General features: G+C 38.7%; 1 protein-coding gene across 3 annotated transcripts in view; it reads left to right on the forward strand.

Annotated features, from left to right (window-relative positions):
• Positions 1–258: 258 nt before the first annotated feature.
• Carnmt1 (carnosine N-methyltransferase 1) overlaps positions 259–23,627 on the forward strand; it is a 33,750-nt gene continuing 10,381 nt past the window's right edge. Inside the window, exons 1-6 of one of the 3 annotated variants that reach the window (XM_031389888.1) lie at positions 259–989; positions 7,512–7,707; positions 8,416–8,579; positions 19,129–19,269; positions 20,297–20,475; positions 22,578–22,691. In XM_031389888.1, coding sequence (XP_031245748.1) covers positions 922–989; positions 7,512–7,707; positions 8,416–8,579; positions 19,129–19,269; positions 20,297–20,475; positions 22,578–22,691 — 862 coding nt within the window. In that variant the 5' untranslated portion in view covers positions 259–921. The remainder of the gene's footprint in view (positions 990–7,511; positions 7,708–8,415; positions 8,580–19,128; positions 19,270–20,296; positions 20,476–22,577; positions 22,692–23,627) is intronic. The other 2 variants (XM_031389886.1, XM_031389887.1) reach the window with 2 other exon arrangements.

Raw genomic sequence — 23,627 nt, forward strand, 5'->3', positions numbered from 1 at the left:
AGGTCAACGTAAGACCTTCTCTTTTTTGAGTTTCTAAAGTTAAAACATTCAAAATCAACTCATGGAAACCCATTTTTACTTTCTCTTGCCCTTCCCTCCCAGCCTCAGAGCCCGCCCTACTGCAGCCGACCAGTCAGATTCGTGGCCCCGCCCACTGCTTCTCACTGGTGCGGGCTGCTCAAATCCCGCCCCCAGCAAGGAGCCCCTCCTCCAGTTGGCCCTAGGCCCCGCCCTCTCAGCGTATTCGGACGTCAGCGCGTCGTAGCGGAAGCCCGGCAGCGAATGAGCGCGGGCGGCTGCGGCCTTAGCCTCGTTGTCGGCGCGTGCGCGGGCCCCCGAAACCCTGGCGGAGCGCAGCGCGAATGGAGGCCTGAGGGCGGCGGGGGCGGGGCGTGCCGCGAGCGGGGGCCTTGGCCGCGGCGGGCGCCGTCTAGAGGAGGCCCGGCGGTCCGCCACCACGCACTCGGGAGCCGTGAAGCGCAGGCGGGTCACGCCGTGGGCCGCGGCGGCGATGCAGCGACGACGGCGCTCTCCGCCCGCGTCTCAACCGGCCCAGGACGGCGGGCGAAGCGAGGAGGTGGAGGTGCAGTTCTCCGCCGGGCGTTTGGGCTCGGCCGCGCCTGCCGGGCCCCCCGCGCGCGGCACCGCCGAGGACGAGGAGCGGCTGGAGCGCGAGCACTTCTGGAAGGTCATCAACGCGTTCCGCTACTACGGGTAAGGCGCGCCCGCCGTCGCAGTCTCGGGGCCGTCCTCGTGGCTGGTTCGCGGAGCCCACGGTCACCTGCGCGCGGTCCTAGGGGACTGCTCCCACCTCACCCGGAGCCGCCAGAACGAGCGTGCACTTTTTGTAGAGAACTGAATGGTGCTGCTGAGTGGCTCTGACCGGATGGTGGAGGGTAGAAGTGATCCCGGAATTCCAAAATGTGCAGCTTGGTAAGGAAAAGAGAGCAGGCACCGGAGCCGGCTTTATGTTTTCTTGTAGTGTGCGAGTAAGTATGGAATTCCTTTCGTGGGCTAGGCATGGTTGTAGGACTCTTCTGTATGCTCTCCATTCGTAATACAGCTTCCTAACTTCAGCATTTCGTCTGGATAGGTGCTCAGATAGCCTAATCAGAATGCCTAAGTACAGATCTGACAGGGTCTCGTGCACCTGGGGTTTTAGGCAAGGATAGTACATTTCTATCCGTAAGCGATACAGTCACTTAGTTCTGAACCTGTACTTAGAACCAGAGAGACCAGCATTACCTCTTGTGCGGATCAAACTAACCTAGACGGTACTCTGGTGCTATTTGTATCACAGTTGTTTCTATATGTAACTCTTTTGCCCAGGTCTGACTTCCATCAAGGACAGGGACGAGCCTTACTTTTATGGCACTGCACTTGGCAAAGCTGTTGAAGCTCTATTTTTAAAATAAAACGTAGTAGCAAAAAAAGACACTGCCCTACACCCCTATTCAGTGCTGGCCTGTGGCTGTATTATGTTGTTACGGATTTGAATTGAATAGTTATTTAGGAACTGATAGAGAGTGGCAGGTATGGCAGGTGCGTGGAACCCAAGGTCTCAAGCTTTCTAGTTCTAGGCTCACACAGACTGTTCCTTGGCTCAAAGACTTCAGTGAAATACTTTGCTACTTGAACTCAGAAGTAGAGGGTATTTTCTGACTAGTGCCACATTTTACTATTGAAAAACATGGAATTCTGGGAAACACCTTGGCATAGAGTAGGCACGGTTAAACATATGTAATTATATTTTATTTTAATATATTGGAGCCCAAGAATCAGTGTTGCATGCATTGTCTAGTTGTGACATGGTTCCCAGGGCTTTCATCTCTCTCTCCCCGTTGAATATAAGATTGGGGGACTTTTCATTAAATTTTTTTCTTATCTAACATCTTTGAGAACACTCCAGATCTCTGGAAAAAGAGTGTAGCCTATATGGCAAGCATTATGCTGCCTTCCAGCATTTTTGAAAGTCTGGCTTTGAGGTGTCACTAGTCAAGTTTAAATAGAAATTAACTAAAAGCTAGAACTGAGTTGCACAGCCTCACTACCACATTTAAAGTGCTCCACCTATTGCTAGTGTGCCTTATTGGAGTGTGTGGATGGAAGTCCTTTCATCAGATGAAAGTCTGACAGCCCTGTTCTGGACTCCTAGCACATTTTAGAGGGTGTACTTTTACCACTAAATGTTACAGGGAACTGAAGACTTAGATTAAAGGTCATGGGGAAAGAAATGCCTTTTGGCTCCTGAGAGTACCAAAGACATCCTTTAAAAGCAGGGTGCCATCCAAGTTTCTTTCTTTCACCAAGGATAAAGTTCTTGGCCAATGAAGTCTTTATAGACGTTCCCCTCCATACACATGAGCGTAATATAAACAAAAGGGCTTGGATGGCTGCTCTACAAGGAGGCTACAAATGATCAAACAGCTAGTGGGCTGTAGCTTAGAGTTGCTGTAATAGTAAAGTTAGCTCCAATTACAGCATTGTAAGAGACTATGCTTTTGGTTCTGGTAAAATGCCCACCCCCACAATCTTTTGTTAGTTTGTTTTCTTTTCTAACTTTGTGTGTGTGGTTCTAGAGTTTGCACTTAAGTATGTGCTGTACCACACTCCGCCCAAACCCTTTAAGAATCTCCCAGTGTGTCTTTTTCTTTTTAAAGAGTTATTTATTTGTCATATATATGAGTACACCATTGCTCTCCTCAGACACACCAGAAGAGGGCATCAGGTCTCATTACGGATGGTTGTGAACCACCATGTGGTTGCTGGGAATTGAACTCAGGCCCTCTGGAAAACAGCCCCTCCCCCTCCCCACCTCCCCAAATTGTATCTTGTCTCTGGCGTCTTTGAAGACCACTAGATCACAGGGTTAAGGAATGTGCTTTCTTTCCTCCAGCTACCTATCTATCCGACTCAGTAAATACGGCTCAACCAGCTCAACGCCCCTGCTGCCAGCACGTCAGGATGCTCTCTGAACAAAAGCATGCTAGCATTGTTTTTTGTTCTTATTGAAATGTGGAGATTTGAAAATGATAAAGAATGAACTTGTGCCCAGAATTGCTAGTAGGGCAGGGGAGGGTTGGGAGACCTTAGGTGAAGGCCGCATGCATCTATAGCAATATTCCTAGGTAGCCACTCTCTAGTGCTTTTTAGCCATAGTGGGGCTTGTACACTGCTCGGCTGAGAAAAGTCATTTGGAGATGATAACTCTCTGATGTGAGTGTTAGCTGTTTAGGAAGGGGAACACATGCTACTAAAACCCTGTTTGAGGTACAGTGAGACGACGATAGAAGAGCCATTGCCTAGGAATACTAGGAAAAAAGTTCTGTAATAAGACTGTTTGAGCTGCTCATGGGGAATTTTAAACTGTTGCCACTCTGCTGTTTGCCTAACTTTACTAAGGAAACATTAGAACTAAATATAAATTGGTTTTAAAAAAATCCTTCCAAAAATCATTTTGTATTTATTCCTTAAACCCCAATAATACTACTTTTGAAAATTGATGCCCCCAACCCTTTTTTCTAAAATACGCCCTCACTCATCTCTAGCCACAATGAATCCCTCAAATTAAGTCATTTATTTGTAAGGAATAAGGGCTATATTTGGTTCATGGTGTTAAAGGGTGGGAAGTTGAAGGCTGTGGAGCATATTTGGTGAAGTTCTTGCTAGTGGAGAAAGTCCATGGAGCCTTGAGGCAGTGAAAGACAGGACCTGGGCCTCCTTCCGGTTTTTTTTTTCCCCCAAAGCCACAATTCCTTCAGAGTAGGGTGCTTCCCTTCAGGTACCATTTAGCTTTAATTATTTCCAGAAAGTCCCACCTTCAGATACCATAGTTGGCTTACATTTCTACCCACTTTATACCTCACAATAAGGATTAAATTTTAATGTGCATTTTTGTGGCCTCTTTCAAACCATAGCAAATACTAACAGATTGTGAATGCAAAAAAGTGCACTACTTACAGTTAGGAAATGTCTTTGTAAATTTTGGTTGCATAAAGTAGAATGTTAACTATCATTTGATTCATTTTTTTTTGAGAGTATTTATCCAATCTGACAAAAATTCTTCTGATAAGGACAAGGAATTATAAATGTTTCTCAGACTGGTATATCTTAAATCTTAGCTAAGAAGACATAGGTGTGCCCTAGTGTATATTCCTAACCATTTCCAAATGCTTTGCTATTATGTGTACCACATGAGTAGCTGTTACATAAAAGCAACCCAGCCACAGAAAGACCTCCTGTTGTGATGTGTGGAATCTAAGCCGCCATAAGAGCAGAATGGGAGTTCACCAACAGATGGGAGTGGAGGGGTGAAGCCAGGCAGCTGGACATGTTGGTCAGAGGATCCAGTGTTGGACTGAAGACACTGATAAATATGTGAAGTGATGGGTTAACTAACTTGCTTTGATCATCCCTCTTTGTACACATAAAGTGTTACTTTATGTCCCATAAATGCATATAACCAGAATTTGTACATTCATTCATGAATGAATTTTCTTAAACAGCTACAAGATGAGTACTATATAAAAGTACTTCCTTCTAGAAGGAGGATGGTTATGGCTCTTCCCCTAAGTATTTTTACTTTTCTACATTTGTTTGTTTTTTCACTGTGAATGTGTTAATATGTAAGAAGTAGGTATGCCTGCTATATTTTTGAATGCTATCTTAGTCAGACTTTTTGTCACTCGATAAACCCCAATGTGAACAACTCAGGGGAAGGCAGATGTATTTTGACTCACAGTTTCAAAGGTTTTAGTCTGCTGGGAGGAAAGATGACTGAGCAGAGCAGCTGATCTGGCAGCCAGCAAGCCAAAAGAGAATAAGGCTCTGGACAAGATGCCCAAAAGTGTGTCATCATCTACCCCCTGCCTCCAAACCCCATGATCTAGCACCTCCAGCTACCTCCTAGAGTTTCTAGAGCCTCCCTAGAAAGTTTCACCAGCTAGGAAACAAGCCTTTAGTACATGGTTTTATTTTTATTTTTTTAAGGAAAAGAACTTTCTATCAAAACCGGAACAAGTACTGACTATGTTTACTCAGTTTTCCCTATCCAGTGAAGGTTGATGGCATGAACAGAGGACTATGATATCTACCTTGTGGGCTTTGTGGAGATTTGTTCCAACCAGCCTCTGTTATGTACATGCTTGGCATTTATTAAATCTCAGCAAATATTTCCATGATCATTATATCATTATTTTTACCTTGTTTTATCAAGACACTTTGATAAAAGAGATCACATAGTGGTAAGTGACAAGCTAGATTACCGTGCTTGTGACGTGAAAACAGCCCTACTATCTCAAATGTAAAAAGGCAGTGTCAGTGAAACCCCTGTCCTCTTACATCATCCTCGGGGCCTCCCTCCCACAGTGCTACACATGCTTTTACAAACAGGACTGTGGCGTGTATGTATAGCAAGAGCTTCTGTTCTTCATTACTCTTCAGAATTATGCATTTTCATTTTAAGGAAGTACTTGCTTTATTTGTATATAGAGAATGATGCAGTGAATTCCTGTGAGCCCACCACCCAGTTTCCATAGTCTGTACGCACACGCCCCCATACACACATACTGCCATACATGTATACTCACATATATATATATACACACACTCACATGCTCACAAACACACATGTACACAAACGCACGCGCGTGCACACACATACACACACAATCTCATCCATTTTCCCCAGAGAGGGTGTTCCTTTCCTTGCACACTGGCTTGATTTCTAAACAATGTGTTGTTTAATGTTATATAAAATGAAGTTGTGTATCATGTGTACTTTAATATGCTACTTTTTTAAGTTCTTTTTTTTTTTTAAATTTATTTATTGTTATATTTAAGTACACTGTAGCTGTCTTCAGACACACCAGAAGAGGGCGTCAGATCTCATTACGGATGGTTGTGAGCCACCATGTGCTGGGATTTGAACTCAGGAGCTTTGGAATAGCAGTCAGTGCTCTTAACCGCTGAGCCATCTCACCAGCCCTAATGTGTTATTTTTAACAAATACTTGTATCTTTGATTTTATATTTTTAGAGTTGTAGCCATGCTTTGTTTATTTCTCTGCACTCCCCAGTATAATTTCTTCGTCATGACCACTGATAATAGGCTTCCCGTTGCTTGTGGGGTTTTTTGTTTCTTATTTGCCAGTGCTGTGGTGAAGGCAGCTTGTGTTTCTTGAGTATGTGTAGGAGTATAATTTCTAGATCATAGGGCTGATAAACATTAAGTTTTACTAAGGATGCTATTATTTTGCAAAGTGTTATATTCATTTCTGGATTCACTATTAGTGTGTAAATGTTCTAATTTTTCAATAATTCACAAACATTTGACCTAGTTGGATTTATAGATTTTTGCCAATTTGGGTGATATAAGATGACATTTAGCTTTTTAAAATGAGGCTTTTCAGCCAGGCAGTGGTGGCGCACCCCTTTGGTCCCAGCACTTGGGAGGCAGAGGCAGGTGGATTTCTGAGTTCAAGGCCAGCCTGGTCTACAGAGTGAGTTCCAGGGCATCCAGGGCTACACAGAGAAACCCTGTCTCGAAAAGCCAAAAAAAAAAAAAAAAAAATGAGGCTTTCCTTTTTACTTCATAAATAAGCAGTCCTCAGCGTAACCATTAGAAAACCTTTGGACTGCAAATTGTGACTGTTACATTTGAAACCCTATAAAATTTTAAGTTTTCATTTACTTAATACTTTTGTAGTATATAATTTATATTTTTCAAAATTCAACTTGACTAGCTTTTAGCTAGCTTCAAAACATACTCTATATTCTACATTTTTACTGTTTTGATTCTGGAGATTAAATCTAAGCCATTTTAACTTTTACAGTAGCATGCTACTACTTGATGATGTAGCTACGCCATCATCCAGTTTTACCCAAAATGTTTAATTTGAAAATTGAAATTACTAAAATAATTATAAATTAATCTTTGATGTGTCTTCTTATTAGTGCACATGTCTGTTCTTTTTTTTTTAAGATTTATTTATCTATTTATATACATATGAATACACTGTAGTTGTACAGGTGGTTGTGAACTTTCATGTCATTCTTGGGAATTGAATTTTAGGACCTCTGCTCGCTCTGGCCCAAAGATTTATTTATTATTATATGTAAATACACTGTAGCTGTCTTCAGACTGCACCAGAAGAGGGCGTCAGGTCTCATTATGGGTGGTTGTGAGCCACCATGTGGTTGCTGGGATTTGAACTCAGGTCCTTTGGAAGAGCAGTCAGTGCTCTTACGCACTGAGCTATATCTCGCCAGCCCACATGTCTGTTCTTAATCGTTATACACCATTTTTTTGTTGTCGATTACTCTGAGAAGTATTCCTCATAAAGTAAAAGCATAACCAGACTTTCCTTCAAACGTCAAAGGGTAAGAGATAAGGGTTGTGTCCATCATAGCTACAGAATAACAGTTATGTAAGCTAACAGTCTTAAAATGAGGTTGGCCTCTGGTGAGAGAATTCTTTTTGCCAATTAAAATAAAACACCTTTTCTGTTTTAGCACCAGTATGCACGAACGAGTGAACAGAACAGAAAGACAGTTTCGATCACTTCCAGATAACCAGCAGAAACTGCTTCCCCAGTTCCCTCTTCACTTGGACAAGATCCGGAAATGCATTGATCATAATCAGGAAATACTGCTGACCATTGTCAATGACTGCATACATATGTTTGAAAATAAAGAATATGGAGAAGATGTATGTGAAATTGGTTCTATCTCTTTTAATTTTAGAGTTATGGTCTATATGTCCAGCTCTTGTGCAGATCATCCACTCTATTGAGAGAATGGATGCTCTGTGAAGCTGGGTGAACACTATGCAGTTTGCATTTGTTCACTGTTTTGTTTTGGTTTCCATACTTAGATAATTGTTGATACTTTCACATGGTGGTTTGGATGTACTACTATTATATAGGGGACTTAAATTTCTTAAAAGACTTTACTAGCTATATTAGTTAATATCCCTGGTTTCTTTTTTAGTATCTTAATTTGTTGATATTTATCTTGCCCTTAAAATTTTTTTTTCTTCACTTAAATCTCAAGTGACTAGTAGTAGGAGTAATAACTGAAGACACTGTGTATCTACATGGTAGATAGATTTTGGCCAGTCCAATGTGAGCCATTCATGCTACCCATCATGAACTGGGAGGACTTTCTTACTTCTCTTGGAGGGTGGGGCGTATGTCTCCATAGGAGCTCAGTGTTGGTCCTTGCCCCAGTAAGGACTCTTGAGGGTGGAAGTGAGAGCACCAAGCTTTCTTCATGTAGGGTCTCAAACAGCACTTGAGCCCTGCTAGATGGGAGGCTCATGATTACCGTTGACCCACCTGTATCTTAGTATGCTCATTTGACCATATTCAAAATTGACTCTAAGAAAATATTTCTTTTTTCCCCTCCTTTTAAACAGGCCAATGGAAAGATTATGCCAGCATCTACATTTGACATGGATAAGTTAAAATCTACACTGAAACAGTTTGTAAGAGACTGGAGTGAAACTGGGAAAGCAGAAAGGGACGCCTGCTATAAACCAATCATTAAAGAGATTATCAAAAATTTTCCAAAAGAGAGATGGTAAATACTACTGCATTTTTAACCACTTTCTGTAAGATTTAATCATTTAGCTATAGTGTTTCCACCTTGTGATTCATTTTCATAGTCGCTCTGTGTCTGTGTGTTTTTATGTATGTGAGTGGTATATTGGTTACTGGCGCTTCAGTTGTGTGTGATGGAAGTTTTTATGTTTGGTAACATTTGCCCTAGTATATAAGAAATTTGAAACTGTTAGAACAATACTCACTGCATTATAAGTTGTCTTTAGAACAAAATGATAGTCATAGATTTTACTTTATCTCATTATGACATACTTAAAAGAAATGAGGCATCCATACCATAGAGAAGTAACTTTTTGAACACAGTACCTTTGGGCATTCTGAAGCTCGTCCTCTGTCCTCTGCTTTTCAGACTTACATTTGTAAATGAATAAAATGAAATGCATAGGGCTACAAAGAACCACATATTTTGAAGTAAAGATACTGAAACCTTTAAAAGCAAATTTTTGGAGGGCTGGGTCATGCTTGTTACAATACAGGAGGGCCTGTGCTTGGATCCCCAGCATCTGCTTAAAAAGCCAGGCTCTTTGTAGCCCCAGAGCCAGGGGATCCTGTTCTTGATCAGAATAAGGTGGGAGCCACTGAATAAGACACTCAACACACACATTAAAAAAAAAAAAAAGTAATTTATATTTTAGTTAAATCAAATACTATGCTATTATATACTTTTTTTTTTTTTTTTTTTTACAATGTATTGATTAAGTACTGCCTGGCAGTATAAGTACTGTCTTATGAAAATGCTGAATACTTTGTACATTATTTTAATAAAAATGTGATTCCAATTGAGGATAAAGTCACAGATAGGCCTAAACCTACTATTGTTCATTGCCTGTATTTTTGGAATGGAGGACAAGTACTAATTAAAGATTATTGCTGTTAGAATCTGTTTGGAACTGGAAAGAAGGCTCAGTAGTTAGAATATGTTCTTACTGCTCTTGCAGAGGACCCAGTTCAGTTTCCAGCTGAACATGATAAAGCTCACAGTTACTGTAAAATTCCAGCTCCAGGGGACCCGGTACCCTCCCTGGACTCTGGGCATCTACACTCACACGTGCACATTTCCACACATAGACACATAAAAATGAGTCTATACTTATAATTTAAAGTAGACTTTTTAAAATAAATTAAAATTGAGTTATCCCCATGCTCATAAGTGCAGTGAGTTTTCTCTCAGACCCTGGAATCCATGTTTCCCCATGAGTTCAGAACTCCTGAGTTTAGGGGTATCATTTGAGGAATGTCAGTATCTTTGTCTCTTTTGAACTTTTAATTTTGAAGTAACTTCAAAATTATGGTTCTTTATGAACATTCATCAAGTTTTGGCATTTTACAACATCACTATCATTCCCATCCTCTCCTCCCTCCCTCTTCCAGCATGTGCATGTCTAAAACCACACATTCAGAATTATTGTAAAGCCACCTGAGAGTCATGTAGTATTTGTCATGGTTTCTTACTGCTTAATACTTCACAGCTTTAGATTTCAGGGTCTCATTGTGTAGCCATGGGTGGCATGGAACTCACTGTGTGGACCAGGCTGACCTGAGCACAGAGATCCATCTCTCCCTTTGCGTCCTGAGTCTGGATTTAAAGGTGTGCTCCACCACACAGGCACAGAGTCTATTCTTGAGAATAAATCTGTTCAGTTTCAGTTAGCAGATTCAGGAAATTGACCCTTGAACACAGTTCTGGAACCTGACAGTAAATCGGTTTGTATTGTGATGCTGGGGAAGTGTGGTCTTTGCAACCTTCACAGTTCCTGTTTTATTCAGTGAATTATAATCTTAAGTTACTATTGTTTTAATTCTGTTGTTTAAATTCTTCTATCCTTGGGGATTTCTTTCTTGCTGAAAAGTATAAGGTATTTAAGCCCCGTGTTGTAGGTTCCTGTGAGGCTTGGTTATTTCTCCAAGGATTTGGTTGCTTGTAATGTGGAATGCAACCTAGGACCCTAACTTAAGCATGAGGTCTGCTCATTGTCACTTTGGTATTCTCCTGCACAGACACACACTCATACTCAGTGCTTGTACACAGGATGCTTGGACACCTATCTCTGCCATTAGGTGCTGAACTTTATGGTTTTCATAGAGTTAGGACCACTCCAGAGTGCTAGGACCATAAGCATGTGCTGCTACATCTCAGCTCAGCACAGTTTTCAGTGATTTTTTTTTTTAAGTCCCTCCCCAATAATTCCAACATTTGTGTTGTTTTAGGTTTGTTTTTTAAAAAAAAAACTTCCTTTATGTTCTTGAGTTTTTAACATTAATAGTTTTGTTTTGGTTCAACATTTTATGCAACAACAACAACAACAAAAACAAGTACAAATAGTGAAGATGAGAGTAAATAAGTTAATCAAAAATAAATTATATTTTGCTTTTTCTGTCCAAACACTAGTATAGAGGGCAGAGTAAATAATTTGTTTTTCATTTCTAAAATACTTATATTTATTGCTTCAGACAATCTCTTAAGAAAATTTTCTACAAACCTTCCATCAAGAAATGTAGTAATGTGGGAATGTTGTCTCTTTCTAGAAAATGAACTGGACTATAAAGTTTTGTCTGCATTTTATCTTCTATTTCATATACAGTGACTTAAGCGTTTTCCTGAGACAGAGTAGTAGGAAAAATTTTGCAACAGTGAGTAGTTACTGACCTCTTGCATAAAATAATTACTTCTTCAATAGTAAATCAACTGCTGTGAACATAGGACATCAGCAAAAGCTAGGAGCAAGAGATTTTGTTGCCAAGTCAACTTTTTTTTTAATGGTGAAAAAAGTATATATTTAAAATTACCCATTTGGACTGAGTTTAGATGGTCCCAGTCTTGTTGGCAATATTCAGAGCATCATAATCAGGAACCTGACTTTGGCCACATTAGTCTCATAGTTCCTTCACGACCTGTTTGATTTGGCCTTGATATCCTCTGCAATGAACACAAGCATTTGTCCTCTGTCTTCTTCATGGCTGATTCACTGGTCAGGAGGAATTTGATGATGGCATAGTGGTCAAGCTTGTTTCTCCTGAATGCACTCTTTTGAGGGTAATTGGGCTGCCTCCAGAGCTGCAAGATCTTGGGCCACCTGGAGTGGGTGACTTGTGGGATTTCCTTTTGTGGCTGTGGACACCTTTCAGCATTAGCTCTCAAGGCCTTCGCTTTGGTTTCAGCTTTGGGAGGGGGAAGAGCTTCCTTTGGTTTTTGTCTCCATGATGGTGAAAAAGCAGAGTAATCTTTTAACATAAAATGCTTGGCTAACTCACTGTGTGTGTGTGTGTGTGTGTGTGTGTGTGTGTGTGTGTGTGTGTGTGTGTGTGTGTTTTGAGTTAGCATGCAACATACTGGGTTTCACTATGGCATTTTCCTGCATATATGTCAAACATGGCTCTTGTTTATCTACTTCCCTGCTGCGTCATGGAGTTTATTTTTAGGAGAATAAATGCCGTAAAAGCCATGACATATATGCTTTTGATTTTTGGACATTTTGGGCTGTACTTTCTGGATAGGATCTACCTTTTCTGTAGATTATTTTGGGGGGCAATTTCCATATGTTAGAACATATCATACAAAAAGTTTTAACTTCTTACCAACTTAATGCCTTTATTCCTTGTTTTTGTTCTTAGGGGAAAGCTTTCTTTTTTTACGTTTGAGTATATGTTAACTGAGTTTTGTTTCTGTTTTTCTTTTTAAAAGATTTTATTTATTTTATATATATGATGAGTAAGTACACTGTATACACTGTAGCTGCCTTCAGACACACCAGAATATGGCATCAGATCCCATTACAGATGGTTGTGAGCCACCATGTAGTTGTTAGGAATTGAACTCAGAACCTCTGGAAGAGCAATCAGTGCTCTTAACCACTGAGTCATCTCTTCAGCCCCCTGTGGGGTTTTTCTTAATTCCCCTTTTCTTGTTGAATATTTTTCTACCTTTGTTTGAAAGGATGTTGGATATTGTTAAATACCTTTTGATTCTATTGAGACAACCTTGTTGAGGTCTTCTCTCCACCTCGTTTTATTAAAATCTCATTTTCTTGTGTTAAATCACCCTTGCCTTCTTCGGATAGATCATATTTGATTTTGGTAAATAATTTTCTAAGAATATTGTTGGGTTAGATTTGCTAATATTTTGTTTGGGATTTCTATACTCATTCATTATAAGGGATAGTGGCCTATGGTTTTCTTTTGCTAGGAGTACTCATGGTACATTGAGAGAACAAGTTGTTTTTTATTCTTCTCTGGAAGATAGAAAGTAATCATTAAGAATCATTTTGAAGACTCTGAAATCAGAATAGTACAAATTACCATTCTTGAAGGCTACTTGTGTTCAGCTATCAGTGCTATTATAAGTTATCTGTGTACTTGTTACACATAAGCCTTAGTATTGACCTACACTCTTGCCAGTTCATGAAGGATACCATAGCTATTAAAATAGTGAGCTAATTTCTTATATTAACTTTTTGTGGTTTTTATAATTGCTTTAAGTTTTTTTAAAAAAAGGTTTATTTATTATTATAAATGAGTACACTGTAGCTGTCTTCAGATGCACTAGAAGAGGGCATCAGATTTCATTATGGGTGATTGTGAACTACCATGTGGTTGCTGGGATTTGAACTCATGACCTTCGGAAGAGCAGTTGGTGCTCTTACCTGCTGAGACATCTCACCAGCCCCAATTGCTTTAAGTTTTATGAACTTTTATGAACATCATTACTTCTATGGGGATATTATTTGTTTTTAAGTTTCTAGTTTTTAGTCTCTGAAAGTAACCAATGCTTTGCTCAATAAAGTGCTGGATAAAGGTTTCTTTAAGGTCTAAGTATTCCTGAAAATTCATAGTATCTTCCTTTCTGAAAGTAACTTGTAAAGTCAGGCTCTTTATACTTTGAGTGTACCAAAGTTTGAATGAATTTCAGATGCTTAAGTCAACATAACTTCTGACATTTATCATTTTATTTATGCAGTTGTGTCTAATCATCTTTCAATACTAGCTATCCTATAAAAAGCATGTCATTGCTAAAAGTACTTAGGAAGCTTGTACACTCACAGTTTTACAGTTTACTTTTCAGCTGTTATAGAATGTAACATCTGATAAACAGATAAATTAGCTTTAGATGGTGCTAGTAAAATTATTTTAAAAGTAAAAGAATAATTAAAAGCATTTTTTAGTAGGTAAAGATGTCAGAGTTTAGGATTAAGAAGGACATGACTCTGCTGTCACTGCTATCTATCTATCCCCCCTCCCCCATCCCTGAAACAGTGAGTATTACAGCCGGGACACAGATATCTGTCCACATACATACTCATAAACTTTAAATGAAATATATTGGGGAAAAATGTTTATTCCCCCAATCTTGGACCTGATGGGAAAATTACATATTTTTTTCTATGTCATTTTGTTTTGTTTTACTTAGATTAGTTTCTTTGTACTAGATAAGAAAGGTAAACATAAGGCCACATACACAACTTATGTCATAGCTTTCCCATAAAACATAATCCCCCAGAACCAGGTGTAGGTGTGGTGTCTCCTTTACCTATGGTACATGGCTGAGGCAAGATGATTGGGAATTTGAGGCCAGTCTGTGTTGCACAGCAAAACCCTGTCTCAGAGAAGGAAAAGGGCCTGGATGAGGCACATTAATTATAGCCCCTCAGAATCCAAGTTACTTCTGGACAAAGCATTGTCATTTGGGTCTCAGATTATACTACAATAGGCATAAAAACTTGATATCCTTACATATCACTTGAGCCGGACTTGACTCAATTTCAACTGCCTTTCCTTATTGAGATTTCAGTGAATGTCCATCCTGAGATGTCTATGAAAGCTTTCCTATTTAATGAATACCTGTTCTAGCTCTTTAAAATGTTGTATGTAAACACATTTACTTTACCTGTTTGTCCATGTTTGGGAATAATGTGATTGAGTTTGGGAGTAATTTTGAAGATTGGCCTCTGCATTGTTGATAAGAAAATGCTTTCTAGATTTTACCAAATGCTACATCACTGGTGTCTGCTTTGGTTTTATATAAAGGTGTTTTCTGTGCTGCTCTTGTGAACAGTTGAATGATGAAGTTAGCAAAACAATACTCTTTGTTTTATTTTCACTTAAAATTAAAGGTTAGCTGAATGTAGTGGTTCTTATATCAGCAATCCTAGCATTCAGGAGGAGCAACACAAGCTCTAGACCAGTTTATTTTAGGCTAGCCAGGGCTAACTAAGTATTGAGACCTGGTCTCAAGCAAAAACTATATGTGAGCTTAAGGTCTAAACTGTTTTCAAATATGAACACAGGAAGAGTGTAATGCTAAACATTTGATAGAATAGTGTATATTGAAATTTTCACCCAGACAAACAATACAGAAAAACAACAATGCAAGTGTTGAGTTTCCTCAGGTCTGCTGGTCAGTGCTGGAAAGTGCACACATATAAAGGGAAGAAACATTGGAGCCGACCTTAAAGGCTCGGGTGTTTTGTTTTGTTTTTTATCATAAAAAGTATTAACTGGTTTGTTATTTTTTGTTTTAAGATCTTAATTCATTTAAAGACCATTTGGGGTAACGTTTTGTTTATAAGTATGTCAGTATTTACTGTACTCTAAGAAGATATTGACAGACTGACTTGTTGAAAATTTATCTTTCACATGTTTTTTTAACTCAAAAACATGTTTTCTATTTTATATTAAAATAGAGGTATTAACTATATTTATAAAGGGATTTGTTAGCTTAAAGAAATCTATTTTAAAAGAGAAAATAGTGAAATTTTACAATGCCAGATCCAGTTGTATAGAGTAAAGAACATTTTATCTCATTCTGAAATCTTTCTTGACTGAAAATGTTTTAAGCTTCTTTCAATCAGTTTTAAATGTTCATAATTCTAGAATAATAACTCAGTGATAAAACTAAGATTAATAATTCAAAAGAAAATGGCATAGATTAACATAAATTGGCATAAAAGGAATATAAGACAATCTCACAAGAAAATTCAAGTGTAAAAACTATGTTAAGCCATTTTTACATAATGTTTTGCAAATATTGAAAATTAGGAAACTGAAGCTGTGGAGAAACATGTCTCTTGTGAAATAAAAAAATAGGAAAAATTTTATAAAGGAAGTTTAGTGATGTTTATTGAATCATATTTACAGATATACTTCTGTGTATAGATATTATTCTAATATTACAATGCCAAAATACTATAGGTAATGTAGATGTCTGTAATTGGGAATTTTTTTTTTAAAAGACAGCATCTCATATATCCAAGGCTAGCTTTAAACTTGCTGTGTTGCTAACGATGACCTTGAACTCCTTGGTCTTTCTGCTTCTATACCCTGAATATCGGGATTTATACATTTACCACTATGCCTATTTTTCTGCAGGCCCAGGGCTTCCTATATGCTAGAGAAGCACTATACTAATATAGCTGCATCTCTGTCCTGGTGTAACATTTTAATAATTTACTTAGTAACTTATGGTTAGAGGGATGGATGTACAAGAGGATATCCTGTTAGAATTTATTAACATGCAGGCTATAAATATAATGCCCTCCTGTAATTTAAATGCTTTGATAGCTACAAAGAAAAGTAAAATAGTAGAATGAAGTTAATAAAGTATTTCAACTTGTATCAATATGAAAGATTACTGAGATTCTTTTTGCTTGTTTGTTGGTTTTGAGACAGGGTTTCTCTGTATAGCCCTGGCTGTCCTGAAACTCTGTAGACCAGGCTGGCCTCGAACTCAGAAATCCACCTACCTCTTCCTCCCAAGTGCCAGGATTAAAGGTGTGCACCACCACTTCCCGGCTGATTACCGAGATTCTTTTCATTTATCTTATATCAAGTTTTTGAGGTCCAACTTATTTTACACATAGAACATATACCACTTTATATTCTTTAAATAATATGAATTTTGTGCAGTCTGCTATATTGAACAGAATAGCTATGATTCAGAGAACTACTTTTGCTGCTTAAAAGTTGCAGGTGGCTGAATAGGTACAGGTGCTTGCTGCCCAGCCTTATGACCCAAGCTGTATGTATTTCTGAGACTGACATTGTAGAAAGAGGGAACCAATTCCTGCAAGTTGACCTTTGATGCTTGCTGTGGTACATGAGAGAACACAGAGAGGTTGGGGGAGTTGCATATAATCCTACCACTAGGGGTCAGCCAAGTGTTACTGTACTGATACAAAACAAAGTATATTATTGGAGTTTGCTAATTTGTAAAACAAAGATACGGTTAATTAAGCCTGCAAAAACATTTACTGTTGGTAAAATGGCCTAGTCTGGTTTTAAAGTTTTCAAATCACATTTATATTTAAAGTTTGTTTCTCTTCATTTTAACAAGAAATGTTGAAGGCTTCTAAAGGATTCATAACAGCATGTGTATCTTTGGGGGGGAAATCTAGTTAAGATTCTAAATGTAAGAAAGCATTCTTACCATCCTGTATTCTTTGTTTGGTTTTTAATCAGTCATTTTATTCTAAACATATTCTGACTTTGTTTTAAGACCCATTGGAAACACCCTTTTGTCATAATACAAATAGTGTGGTGGTCTATAGTAGTCTGCTCACTTACGAGGTAGGGTTTGTCTTCTGTATGTTGTGTCTTGGTGCCTTTTAATTGCAGTCTTACAACTCCAGATGCTACTGTGCCTCTCGGCACAAAGTGGAGGCCAAAGGGTCAAGGTTCTGCTTAGGAAAATGTTGATGAAAGAAATCATAAGGCTATAGTTAGTTACTAAGTTGTTCTTATTGGTTTTATTTTGTTACTTTAAAGACAAGTGTTCTCACTGTGTAGACAAGGATGGTCTTGAATTCATAACAATCTGCTTGCCTCTGCGCTGGGATTAAAGGTGTGTGTCCATTTCTGGCAGGTATATTATTTAAACATATGTTCCATAAATGATTTATAAAAACTACTTTACACTGGGCAGTGGTGGCACACGCCTTTAATCCTGACACTTGGGAGGCAGAGGCTAGCCTGGTTTACAGAGTGAGTACTCAGACAGCCAGGGCAATACAGAGAAACCCTGTGAAAAAAACAAAAACAAACAAAAAAACCCACTTTACTGGGTGAGCCATTTCCCTGGCCTCCAATTTCTTTTTTTTTTTTTTTTTTTTAAGTGGAATATACAAAGATTATCCTGTAGAATATAGTGCTAGTAAAAATGTTCCATTGCTCTCTGAGAGCGAAGGCCTTGGGGAACAGCTAGTTTGTGAAATTTGAATAGTTTGAAGTTGAATTGGTTTGTGAACCAGATTTTGAAATTGTGATCATTAAATTCCCTCTTTATAGACATGATACTAACTGATTACACACATTTTCTTTTTGGTTCCTATACAAATGTTTTCCCCTCATTTTTTAAAAAAATAAAGTTACTTTTAATTATGTGTGTATGCATGTAGGGATACATTCGAAGGTCAGAGGACAGCCTGAAAGGGTAGGCTCTCTTCCACTATGTGGGCCCCAGGGGTTGAGCTTGGCTTGTCTGCCTTAGTCAGAACTGTCTCTCTCCACTGAACCATTTCAGCCCTGTTACTTGATTGGCCATTTGATTGGCCAGGGTTCCTGAGAAAAGGTCCCTGCCTCCTACTTTCTTTTCCTCCTAAAGCTTACTGCAGTTCTATTGAAAGAATGGCAGAGCTCAGAGAGAAGGAAACAGGTAATGGGAATGTGATGAGTAATGAGTAATGGAGCCTCTGGTTTGGTTCAGTCTATTGTCTTAAATACTCCCAGAAGTATTTGCACAGGGAGCTGTGGCAGCAACGTCACGAGATTGAGGCTAGTCAGACTACTTACTGAAACCATTCGGAAAAGAAGGCAATTGCTCATCTTTCTCCAAGCGAGTATCCATCCCTCTGACCTCCCTCTCTTTCTTTTAGAAGAGAGATAGGGGCAGCGGAGACAGTCCTATTTTGTCTCCCAGGCTACTCTGAAATTTGCTATGTAGACCAGGCTAGTCTCAAACTCATGGCAGTCCTGTCAGTCTCTCAATTCTGGAGTAACAGGTATGAGCTACCGTGCCCAGTACCCCTGCCCTTTCCTTTTTGTAACTGAGAGCTATAAAATTTTAGAGATAAACTTTAGACATTAAAATCTAAATGGAGTTTATTTATTTGGTTCTGTAGTTTGTGCTGTATGAACTTAGAAGTAAGGTTTTGTTCTCTGACTCATGGTGAAATAATTGTTCAAAAGTCCCACATATAATATAATGAGGGCTCACTCTGGGATACTTTATCTTCCCAGAAATAAGAATGATTATACATCTTTAGATATAATGCGATTCTATTTTTTTTCCTGAAAAGTATTTTTGGGGGAATAAAGCCCTTACTTGATAACATTACAATTTCGTCTATCTTTTATTTTTATTGACATTTAGTAATACTTCAATTTTAAAAAGCCAAGAGTCCAAGTAAGCTTATTTTATTGACTAATTGAATAAATTTTTAGTTGTTAATATGGATTTTGTCTTTTTTTTTTTTTTTCCTCTTTGAGGGGCTGGATATAATTGCCTTGTTTCATTTCAGGGATCCTTCTAAAGTAAATATTCTGGTACCTGGTGCTGGACTAGGAAGATTGGCCTGGGAAATAGCTATGCTAGGTTATGCTTGTCAAGGAAATGAATGGAGTTTTTTTATGCTCTTTTCTTCCAACTTTGTACTCAACAGGTATTTAATTTACTTTTTGATGGAAATAGTAATTTCTAAAAATCAAATTGCTTTGCCTATTTTTGAACAATTCTGAATTGAAGAAAAATATATAGTACTTGCTTGGTGTAGATCGTATTTATATTAAATTCATAATGCTTATAAGGATGGCCACTGTAACCAGTGTTAATTTATTATCTAACAGTGTTGACACAGGGCAAGCAAACAACTTTTTAAAAAGTAATTGGGCATTCCATGAAACTAAAATGATTTCTCTAAGCTTTTTCACTTTTCGTTTCTTGGTGAGGTAATAGTTTATTTTAGCAATTGTAACTTTTTTCCCTGACCTACTTCCAATACATGGCCATACCTGTTCACATGAGTGAGTGGACTGAGGGCCCAAGAACGTCTGTGTCCTCTACCAGAAGGTAGTAGAAAAGAGTTACTATTTTTAAGTCAGGAGATACAGTGGGTTTGAGACAAAGAGCTAGCTGCCTGTTTCAATAGCACGCTTCTGCTAACTCAGTCAGTGCGATTGGTGGCAGTGTGCGGTTTAGGTTGCTGATGAGCTAGGGAAAGAGGGTTATTATGCAAAATGGGTAGAAAGCAAGACTAGTGTGCTTGTTTTATTCACCTTTGAGGTTCAGGAATACATTTTTTCTGGGTGTGGTGGCACAGGCCTCTAATCTCAGCTCTTGTGAGAGGAAAACAGGAGGATCAAGAATTCAGTGTCATTCTCAGTTACACAGTGAGTTTGAGGCCAGCCTGGCTACATAAGACCCTGTCTGAGAAAACAACATTTTAATAATTTTTAAAAATGTGAATGAATAGTACATGTGAATCTCTGAATTTCTTTTAATCCATGGTTGGTCATATACCTGTATACACAGGTTCAGATAACTGAGTACTGTGTAGTGTTGACACTCTTCAAGCTTAATGATTTACATGTGAAAACCTCAATCAATAGATGATATTTTAGTGCTTAAAGTCTTTTTTTTATAGGTAAACTATGTAGTTAACATCGAACCATATGCTCATATTTTTACAGATGTTCTGAAATTAACAAATATAAACTTTATCCCTGGATCCATCAGTTTAGCAATAATCGGAGATCAGCTGATCAGATTCGACCCATTTTTTTCCCTGATGTTGACCCCCACAGTCTTCCTCCTGGTTCTAACTTTTCGATGACAGCAGGAGACTTTCAGGAGATTTACTCGGAATGCAGTAAGTTCAAAGCAAGTGTTTTAAAGCTCTTAACAGTTATTCTAGAAATGATCCAGTGTTGTAACCATTTATTTTGATGGCAAAACATAAGGTGTGCAATGTTAGTGAGTGATAATGTAGAGTTATTTTCAGAATTGTGTAAAAGACAATGACAGTAAATGTAAAGTAAGTTATGTACATTCAAGAGATGTTGATTGTTAACAAAAGACAACTTAGGAACCCAAATGTATGCTGAATATACTAAAGATGGAAATGAGCGAGTGTGAGACTGGAGCTCTATAAAGGGGCTGTGACTGCACAGACAGAGATGAATAGGGCTTGAGGTACCATGATACAAAAGAATAAGGTCACTGGGGACTGCAGCAGGCCTAGTCTGGCAAGGAAAGAAACTTTATGGGAAGCATGGCTTAAGAGTTAGGTTAGCTTCAGTTGTAGAAGACTTGTATCAGGTTGGAAGTTACATTTTAGCCTGGCAGATGATTGAAGACCATTGGAGAGAGGCAGGAGTGAGAAGAGTGAATTGGCAGTAATAGGGAAAGGAAAACAGAATTCTGAGTGGCAGTAAGAGCATTCGTTCAACATATATCTGTTTGTCACCTGTTAAGTGCCAAGTGTATTCAAAGCATAACAGGTAGCGAGACAAAAATCCCTAGCCTAGTCTGGATGGGACAGAGTGGCCATAACATACAGTATTGTGTGGAAGAAAATAATGTGAAGTAAGTGTAAGAATAGAAACTAAGAAGGAACTTGCCACTTGCAGGGGTTATGGAAGAGCTCTTGGCTGTGTTCAGCAGGGGCTATGGTGAAGTGAGTAACAGGGAGGAGGGAGATAAGAGGGTTGGTTAAGACAACTGGAAGCAAGTAGTTTGAATTGAATGAGAAGTACAGGAAGCCATGGGAAAGATGACATAGAGCATGAATAGCAACATAGAAAGATTTTATGTATCTGGTTTCCTAAAATAAATTTTAATTTCTCCTAAATTATGAGATTAGATCAAATTCATTCTGAAGTTAAAAAGGGACAACTGGGAGAAGTTAAACCTTTGGTTCTATGATGAGGAATAAGATCTCAAAATAGGAGTGAAATTGGTGGAAAGCTTCACAATGCAACTGAGAAGCACTTTACTCTCCTGGGGTTGGAAAAGGGTTGTCTTAGTTAGGATTTTACTGCTGTGAATAGACACATGGCCAAGGAAACTCTTAGACAAGATTTAATTAGAGCTGGCTTACAGGTTCAGAGGTCCAGTCCATTGTTTGGGAGCCTGGCAGCATCCAGGCAGACATGGGGCTGGAAGAACTGAGAGTCCCACCTCTTATTCCCAAGGCAGCTAGAAAAACCTAGGATGAGAGTATTAAAGCCCACACCCACAGTGACATACCTATTCCAGTAAGGTCACACCTCTTTACAGTGCCACTTCCTGGGCCAAGCATATACAAACCATCACTAAGGTACAGGTGATCTCTGTTGGGCCAGGCTCTTTTACTGCCCTGCCTGGCAACAGCTTCCAGGAGCTAGCCACTGTTCTTATTGCACACCCACTTCAGCCTATGGCTTCCCCAGACAACCTCCTCCTAATGATTATCAAGTCATGGTAAATATTTGGTATTTTGTTGTCATTTATTTCTCAAATTGGCAAGAAAAGCTTACTTCTAAAACCTGCCAGAATTAGTATTTAACTCCATTTAAATCAGAACTCAAAAAATTAAGATGACAATTATTTTGTTTTATCAGATTGTAAATGAGAGCTAGGGAAGCTCAGTCACAGTGCACTTCCTCGCTCAAGACCCTAAGGTTCAGTCAGAAGCATCACAAAAGTAAGCTCAGGAAAACTGAAGGCTGTCTGCTGAGTTGACAATGAACAACTCTTAACACTGTCGTTTTATAATATATGGTGATGTGTCAATAAAGAATGGTTTCCCAATTGATTACTATATTTACTTTGCTACAATCATCTTGAGTATATAGTGTTAATCATGTCTGTCCCTTCAGTTAAATGAAATATTAATATGCTATAAGAGTTAATTGGCAAACTTAAAAGGTAAAAAGAAAAAAAACCAAAAAACAAAGTAACAGATGAAGTGCTCTGATTTCTGTTGATTAGATACCTGGGACTGTATTGCCACCTGTTTCTTCATAGACACAGCTCACAATGTAATTGATTATATCGATACAATATGGAGGATACTCAAGCCAGGTGGAATTTGGATAAATCTTGGTAAGTGCTTGTATTTTCATTAACATTTTATATATTAGTCTGAGTGTGTAGAGCTGCCTTTCCACTTGGTACTAGCACAGTGACAGATACTTGAGAACATTGTAATTATCTGTTAGACCACATCCTAGATGGGTGTTAGCTCCTGAAAGCTGTGGGAGTCCAAGCGTTAGGGCGACCCTCATATGTCAGTCTCCTGGTTCTTAACTTCAGAGTATACTAAGTTTAATCTGCTGATTGAATACTTAGTCCTTTGCCTTCCCGTCCTCCACTCCGTGTTGAGAGAGTGTTTTCAGAGGCTGAAATGACAAGTGTAGGGCCTGTGTGGACCTGCATATGTTTTGGCTGTCAGCTTGGTGTCCTTGGGAGACTCCTAACAGTGCTGGCGGGTGTCTCTGAATCTTTTGCCTGCTCCTGAGAATCTTGTCCTTTTATGGGTTGCCTTGTACAGCCTTGATATGAGGGCCTTGCCTTGCCTTATTGTATCTTGTTTATCCTGTCTGGCTGTCATCTCTTGGAGAGCTGATCTTCTTTGAAGAGGAAATGTAGGGAGAGGGAAGGTGAGGGGATGAAGCTAGCAAGAATGGAGAAAGGAAACTGTTGTTGGGATGTATTGTATGAGAGAAGAATCTGTTTTCAGTTTTCAAAAAGGTCACAAAAAAGTAAAACACAAAAACAAAGAAGAGAATGTTTTTATTCTTTTTAATCCGTGGAGGAAGGAAAGGATTTTACCTCGATCATAGAATTTTCTTCTCTAGTAGATGTCATACATTTTCTAAATACCATGAGTTTAAGAAGCAATAGAAATATAATTTCATGTATGCAAAAAGACCTTGTACTTTGAGTCTGCTACTTTACTACTTGATACTAGAAATCAAATTATGTGTGTGACTTGTTTCTTTATTTCTTTCTTTCTTTCTTACTTTTTTTTTTTTTTTT

Source organism: Mastomys coucha, unplaced genomic scaffold (genome assembly GCF_008632895.1).
Source record: "Mastomys coucha isolate ucsf_1 unplaced genomic scaffold, UCSF_Mcou_1 pScaffold21, whole genome shotgun sequence".
Taxonomy (NCBI): domain Eukaryota; kingdom Metazoa; phylum Chordata; class Mammalia; order Rodentia; family Muridae; genus Mastomys; species Mastomys coucha.